The 8,158-nt window shown below is 45.9% G+C and overlaps 1 protein-coding gene across 1 annotated transcript in view; it reads right to left on the reverse strand.

Annotated features, from left to right (window-relative positions):
- Positions 1-8,158, reverse strand: part of LOC121919786 (dystrobrevin beta-like) — a 206,651-nt gene that overhangs the window by 131,487 nt on the left and 67,006 nt on the right. The window contains 1 exon segment of the mRNA XM_042446691.1: positions 1,710-1,834. Coding sequence (XP_042302625.1) covers positions 1,710-1,834 — 125 coding nt within the window.

Genomic DNA, 8,158 nt, shown 5'->3' on the forward strand with positions numbered 1-8,158 from the left:
AAAAGGTGAAACGGAAGGAATTTTTTTGCATCGCTTCTTGGTTTAGGAGACCTAAAGCAGAAAACCTGTCCCTGAGCTGCTATTTCCAAGAAGGGGGTCAGGGAAACCGAGGCAAATAGCATAGATAAGAGATTAAGTTCTAGATCCTGGTAACAGATTGAAAACAAACAGATCCCAGATCCTCATGGTGTCCATCTGAGGGCTCATGAAGAATTTAAACAACCTGGAGCTAGGGATGAGTAGTGAGGGGAGGTGTTCATCTCTTTATTTCATAGCAGCAGAACCCAGGACCAGCCACTAAAGCTGAATTAGGAGAGCTTCGGTATGGATATTGTGTTAAACTGTGGAATGCAAAAGAAGGGCTTAGACAAATCCATACAATCATAAAACCAAACCACAGAGTTGTAAGATACCACAAGGGCCATCCAATCCAACCCCTGCCATGCAGGAATACACAATCAAAACACTCAACCAAAGAAGAGGCTGCAGATGGGCATTGGTTAGTACTGCCAGTTGTTACCTCCATGGGCATGGAATGGATGCTTAGGACCTCCAGCATGAGATGAGGGGCAGTGCCCCGTCAATAATAATAATAATAATAATAATAATTATTATTATTATTATTATTTATGTTTATCCCGCCTCTCCAACAGGATCGAGGCGGCTTACGGTATCAGTAAACATAATATAAAATACATTCTACATTATAAGATATTCTATAAAATTACATCCTATCAAAAGCAGAAAGGGTTCACCTCCAGCTGGCAGGCCGGCCAAGGATGCAAGGCTAGGAAGGCCTTGCAGGCAACAGAGCCCTGGACTAGGAAGGATCAGCCTTTTGTCCGATCCAGAATGGCTCTTCTAATCCAAATGTTAATCCATGAACATGCCAGAGAGGTAGAGTGGTTTGAGAGCTGGATTGTGACTCTGGAGACCAGTGTTCAATTCCCCACTTGAGTATAATAAACCATTGGGTGACCTTGGGCAACTCACACTCTCTCAGCCTCAAAGGATGGCAAGGGCAATCCCCTCTAAAGAAACTTGCCAAGAAAAGTCCTATGATAGGTTTGCCTTAGGGTCGCCATCAGTTAAAAATGACTTGCACGCACACAGCAACAACATGCATGCACATATACATGGAACAACCAGACAAGAGTTAAAACAATGTTCCAGATAATGGGTCCACCATTTAGAAGACTGCGCTCACGTCACAACTACGGCAAAAGCAACAGCAAATAGCAGATCACAAGATAGCTTTCCCACGTGTCTAAGCTCACACACCAACACAGATAGAGTTGACAACACAACCATCACTGAGCAGAAATCTGCACTTTGAAAGACAGAAAAATTCAGACTACCGAAAAGACTAAAATCAACCCATCAATCAAGCCAGTCTGTTATCGGCACTTGAACAAAGCCCTCTGATAACACAAAGAGGAGCATTCTTGACAGAATTAACTGCTGATTGTGCTGGAAGGATCACTGACGCACCTGACAGAAATCCTAAGCCTGCTCTCTGCTTTGTCTCCCAGAAGAGGCTGCTTCCCCCTTCAAGCCTTCTCTCCAGAACACCATCGCCAGGAGGAAAGGCAGAAGAGTCAGAGAACGTCACCCCGGTCAACGAAATGCTTCCCCAGACCGAAAGCACTCCAGACTGAAGCCGCACTGTCCAGTCAGTTTATAGGAAGAGGAGAGAACAGGATACTCACACGATGTGGGCCAGGTCAAGGGGCTTCTCGGGTTCTTCCGGGTAGACGGGGTGAGGCGGTTCTCTCGTGGGCACACAACCCAGAGACTTACTAATGGCATGGCTCAGCTTCTTGGCAGGCGATTTCTGTTTTTATCAGAAAGAATTAAACACAGAGACTGGCATTAATACAGCAGTTCCATCTGGACAGAACAGTATAGAAGAAGAATCGTCATCAGCAAAGCTATGGTCTGGTCTCAAAGGAGCTGTTGGCATTCAAGTCATGGGAAAAGCCGCACCAGGACTGAGAAGAGGGTCCCCAGACAGGCTCTCCCCCTCTTCAATAGCCAAATCTTCTACCCCAATCCACACACATGTGGCAACCTTGGGATCCCAGCAAGCATGATGCACCATAGAATCATAGAATATTAGAGTTGGAAGAGATCCCAAAAAAGGGCCCTGATCCAGCCCAACCCCCTTCTGCCATGCAGGAAGACATCAAAGCATCCCCACTGACAGATGGCCAACCAGCCTCCGTTTAAAAACCACCAAAGAAGGAGACTCCACCACTCTCCGAGGGAGTTTGCTCCACTGTCAAACAGCTCAAAGTTCCTCCTAATGTTGAGCTGAAATCTCTTTTCCTGTCGCTTGCATCCCTACAAATATTTAAACAGGGCTATTGTATCACCTCTTAACTGTCTCTTTTCCAGACTAAACATCCCCAGCAACCTAAGTCGTTCCTCATGCTATATCTACAGTTCCTATACTATACCCACAGCATTCCCTTCATCTACCAAGCTGGTGTGTGTGTGTGTGTGTGTTTTACTGTTTAACATCATTTATTTCTTTTTAAAATAATGAATAATCATAATAACGTACAAAGATGGACAGGTTGCTTACCTGTAACAGTATTTCTTCGAGTGGTCATCTGCGAATACATACAAATGGGTTTCACTGCGCCTGCGCAGTGCTGCTCGGAACCTACTGGAATCACTGGGCAGAGTTAACTCTGCAACATATAGACACTTTTTGGCGGTAACCCCGCCCACCCGTTATAAGGCCCCTGCCTTCCTGCTCTTTTCCCCAGTTCCGCAATTTTTCCGCCAAGCAGGCGATGGAAAGAGCCAATGTGAGCAGGACACTGAGGGGACGGACGGGTGGGATTTGTATGTATTCACAGATGACCACTCGAAGAAATACTGTTACAGGTAAGCAACCTGTCCTTCTTCTTCGTGGTCTCTGCGAATCATACAAATGGGTTTAGACTGACAAGCTTAGGTATGCGGCGGAGGGAGTGTCCTGAGACCAAAGCTATGGTGAAAAAGATAACAAAGATCCCTATATGCACTGGTACTATGAAAACAATTGATGTTGAGATTAATCATTACACATGGACACACACACACACACACACATATAGGTCTATACTATTTTTAATTCTCATTTTGATGGCGTATATCTGAAATAATCAATGCAGCACTGAAATCCCTTTGAACTCACACAAAAACAGAATTTAGGGGCTGTACAAACAGCCCCGAAGGGGTGGCCTCTAGCTGCCCCTTCTTCAACCAGATTGGGGCTGTAGCAACTGCACACCATGGCCCTGATCCAACCCTTCCAGGGCAAAGAAAGGGGCTGTAAAAAGTGGCTCCTTTCTGCACCCTGGAAAGGGCACAATAGTCATAGTGCAGCAGCTATACAGTGCTTGTTTGGCGCTGCGTCATGCAGACACAGCGCCAAAGGAGCACCATGACGCCACAAGACACATGCTGGTAATTTTATCAAAGAAAGAGATTAGATTTGTCTGGCATGACTTCTTCCTCTGAAACCCATGTTCACTTTTTGTGATTGTGGCATTGCTTTCTAGATGTTCACAGACTCTCTGTTTAATGATCTGCTCCAAAATCTTTCCTGGGATTGATCTCAGACTAAGTGGACAATCCTCTTCTCTCCCCAGCCTGCTCTTTCCTTTGAGAAGCTTGTCAGCACAGGACAAGATGAAAAACATTTTGGACTTCAGAGCTGCGACGCTTTTAATAACTTTTTTGCCAATAAAATCTCTCGGATAAGGGCTGATCTCGATGTCAGTCTTTCATCAGAACCACAGCAAGAGGTGTCCAGTGCCTCTGGTAACAAGGTTATACTGGATCGCTTTGAGTTTGTGAATACTGAGGATGTGGACAAGCTCCTTGGCTGTGTAAGAAGGACGACTTGCCCTCTTGACCCTTGTCAATCCTGGTTGACCGTTCAGGGAGGGGATGTAATAACAACTTCACTACTCCATATAATTAACTCATCCCTTTGGGAGGGTATATTTCCATCTGCCTTAAAACAGGCCATAGTGAAACCTATTCTGAAGAAACCCTCCCTTGACCCCCTGCAGATGAGTAATTACAGACTGGTCTCCTTACTACCTTTTGTGGGCAAGGTGGTTGAGAGGGCAGTCACCTTCCAACTCCAAGCTGTCTTGGATGAAACCAATTATCTGGACCCATTTCAAACTAGCTTCAGGGCGGGGTTCAGAGATGAGACGGCCATGGTCGCCTTAGTCAATGATCTCTGTCTGAGTATTGACAGGGGAAATGTGACCCTGTTGGTGCTTTTGGACATCTCAGCGGCCTTCGATACCATCGACCATGATATCCTTCTGGAACGCCTGAGAGAGTTAGGTATCGGGGGCACTGCGCTCCAGTGGCTCCGGTCCTCCTTCTTGGGAAGATTCCAGATGGTGAGGCTGGGGGACTGTTGCTCTCATAAAAGAGAGCTGACATCTGGTGTTCCTCAAGGCGCCATACTGTCCCCCATGCTGTTTAACATTGACATGAAGCCGCTGGGAGAGATCATCCGGAGACATGGAGCATGGTATTATCAGTACGCTGATGACACCCAGATCTATCTCTCCATGTCCCCGACTGATTCAGTGACTAAGGATGGCACCTCTCCTCTGGATGCCTGTCTGGAGGCAGTAATGGGCTGGATGAGGGAAAACAAACTCCAGCTGAATCCAGAGAAAACAGAGGTACTCATGATAGGTACCCCAAGTCCAGACAGAGGAATTTGTCATCTGGTCCTGGATGGGGTCACACTTCCCCTAAAGGACAGAGTTTGCAGTTTGGGAGTACTCCTGGACTCATCCTTACAGTTAATCATCTCAAGTAGATGCGATGGCCAGGAGTGCTTGGTACCAGCTTCAGCTGATACGCCAACTGCGTCCCTGTCTGGACCGAAAGGACCTTGAACCAGTAGTACACGCACCGGTAACCTCTCGCTTGGATTTCTGTAATGTGCTCTACGTGGGGCTACCTTTGTACCAGGTTCGGAAGCTTCAGCTAGTTCAGAACGCTGCAGCCAGATTGGTCCCTGGGACCTCAAGGTTGGACCATATAACTCCTGTACTAAAATCTCTTCACTGGCTGCCTATTAGCTTCCGGGCTCAATACAAAATGTTGGTTATTACCTATAAAGCCCTCTATGGCTTGGGCCCGAGTTACTTGAGGGAACGCCTCTCCTTACATAATCCGCCCTGCACTCTCAGAACAACAGGCAAATACCTCCTTGAATATCCCAGGGTGAGACTGTCTGCAACTCACCAACGAGCATTTACAGCTATTGCTCCTACATATTGGAATAAACTCCCTGAAGAGATTCGACTCAGTTCCTCCCTAGATGTCTTCAAGAAAGCATTGAAAACTCATCTGTTCCACTTGGCATCCCCTCCTGGCCCATCATAGAGAAAGTATCCTCCTATCCCCTATCCTCTAATGTGAAGTGTATTAGGATGTTTAATTTGTGATTTTGAGATTTTAAACTGCTTTTACATGATGTTTTAATTAAATGTATTTCTGATTGTATTTTATATTGTAAATTCCTGTGATGTACATCTGTTTTGAACTTGTAAACCGCTTTGATCTTCCAGGAAAAGCGGTATAGAAATAAAGATTTTATTATTATTTTATTAGAAGCCACAGTCATCACAGAAAAGACTCAAAGATTCTGTGAACTGCTCTCCAAAACATCTGGAGAAGCAAAGGCTGAGGACCACTGACCTAAGAGAGGCAGATACGCTTTAGTAATAATTCAGAGAACTCAGATTCAACACCCAATATTTTCTGCCTGCAATTGGTGGGCAGCTTTCCTCACAGAATCATAGAGTTGGAAGAGACCCCAAGAAGGGCCCTGATCCAGTCCAACCCCATTCTGCCATGCAGGAACTCTCAATCAAAGCATATCCTCAATTGGCCTTGCTGCCTGGGGATGACAGGAAACGTAGTCCAGCACCTGGGACACCAGACTGTGGAAGGCATGGGGCAAGGCTTGCTTGCCAATGAGATTAGGGGGAAGGAGACAAACCCATTCAAAATGGTTTTTCGCTTTGAGAGTTCATCTTTCTTCAAAAGATATGCCTACATGTATTTTGGCTTTTCAGTAGCATCATCCTGTCCAAGAACCAAAGTTATCTAGGTCCTTTGTTTTACAGAAACAACTTAGAAACAGGGAAATTAGGAAATAACCACATCATGTTTAAAAAGCATAGACCTGACCACTAAAATGGAAATGAGAAGAAAAGTGGAGGTTGGTGGGGGGGAAGGAAAGATCACCCACTGGATGTATTGTGGAAGAAGACTTCAAGGGGCCCTTGGACGGTTCAAAATGGTTTGGTTTACTTCTGCCTGATCTTCCATTTCACACATCCATATTGTGAATTTTGAATAAGAAGTTTGCCGAAGCGGTGTGTGTGTGTGTGTAAGGGCTGTTCGACAGAGGAACACACTCCTCCCTCAGAGAGTGGAGTCTCCTTCCTTTGAGGTCTTTAAACAGAGGCTGGATGGCCATCTTTTGAGGATGCTTTGATTGGGAGTTCCTGCATGGCAGAAGAATGGGGTTGGACTGGATCAGGGCCCTTCTTGGGGTCTCTTCCAACTCTACGATTCCAATATGATATGAAGGAGCTGTAAAAGTAACTGAGGCTGACAAATGGTGCGTTCGAGCTCCTGTCACTCAGCATTACCAACTGGGTGAAGGAGCTCATTTTGTGCCCATTTTGTGCCCCCAGTTATAGGGCTTCAGTGCTCATCATGTCAACACTTCACTCTCTGCCCATGATCCATGTCTGCTCTTATTAATATGACAGAGTGCCCCACTGGTTGCAAATCCTAGTGGGATCTTATCAGTTTTATGTTACCTAACAACTTCCGTATCATGTCCTCTAAAGGGCAATGGGAAGAAAGAGTGCCCAGGACTCCTCGACACTGGGCAGAATAATCCTGGAGTATTCTGGCCTCGGATTCACCTGGAATGTTGTGTCCAGTTCTGGGCAACGCAATTCCAGAGGGAGGAGACCAAAATGGTGAATGGTCTGCAAACCATAAAGCCCTATGAGAAGAGACTTGGGGGGCTGGTTGTGTTCAGTCTGGAGAAGACAAGGAGAAGAAGTGATATGATAGCCCTGTTTAAGTATTTGAAGGGATGTCACATGGAGGATGGAGTAAGCTTGTTTTCTGCTGCTACAGAGAATAAGACCTGGAGCAATGGATGCAAGCTCCAAGAAGAGAGATTCCAGCTCAACATTATCAGGAACTTCCTGAGAGTAAAGGCTGTTCGACAGTGGAACACACTCCTTCCTCGGAGGATTGTGGAGTCTCCTTCCTTGGAGGTCTTTAACAAAGGCTGGATGGCCATCTGTCGGGGATGTTTTCATTAAGAGTTCCTGCATGGCAGAACTGGGTTGGACTGGATGGTCCTTCTCTCCCAACTCTATGATTCTAGGTGCTATAGACTATTTCAGAGGAAGGAACTCGCAAAACCACATCTTAAGATTCCTTGTCTAAGAATCACACACACACACACACAGTCAAGCTATTGCATGAATTTGGCAGGGCTGGCTGCTTTTTGTTCCTGTATTACTTTGCAATGCCCCATGTACACTGATGGCACTATATCAACAGATAACTATGACGATAACAACAACAATAATATTCATAGTAAGAACCATACATTTAAAAGACCCTGTGCTACCAGACTGAACAGTGGGGAGAAAGGAGGAACAGTTGGTCTTCCTCACAACCGCCCAGCCAGAGTCTGCCAGGGGTCTCCTCACATGCGCAGGCTTCCTCTGTCGATCATTTCCCCTCCCAGCTTGCCCTGAAAGATTTAACTACAGATTCATGTTCATCTCCATGTGCGCTTGTTCAGGTTTACATTAGAATCATAGAATCATAGAGTTAGAAGAGACCACAAGGGCCCTAATCCAGTCCAACCCCTTTATTCTGCCATGCAGGATATCCAAATCAAAGCATCCCCAGCAAATGGCCATCCAGCCTCTGCTTAAAGACCTCCAAGGAAGGAGACTCTATCACCCTCCGAGGAAGGAGTGCATTCCATTGTCGAACAGCCCTTACTCTCAGGAAGTTCTTCCTAATGTTGAGCTGGAATCTCTTTTCCTGTAGCTTGCATCCATTGTTCCGGGTCCTG

This window comes from Sceloporus undulatus, chromosome 1 (genome assembly GCF_019175285.1).
Source record: "Sceloporus undulatus isolate JIND9_A2432 ecotype Alabama chromosome 1, SceUnd_v1.1, whole genome shotgun sequence".
Taxonomy (NCBI): domain Eukaryota; kingdom Metazoa; phylum Chordata; class Lepidosauria; order Squamata; family Phrynosomatidae; genus Sceloporus; species Sceloporus undulatus.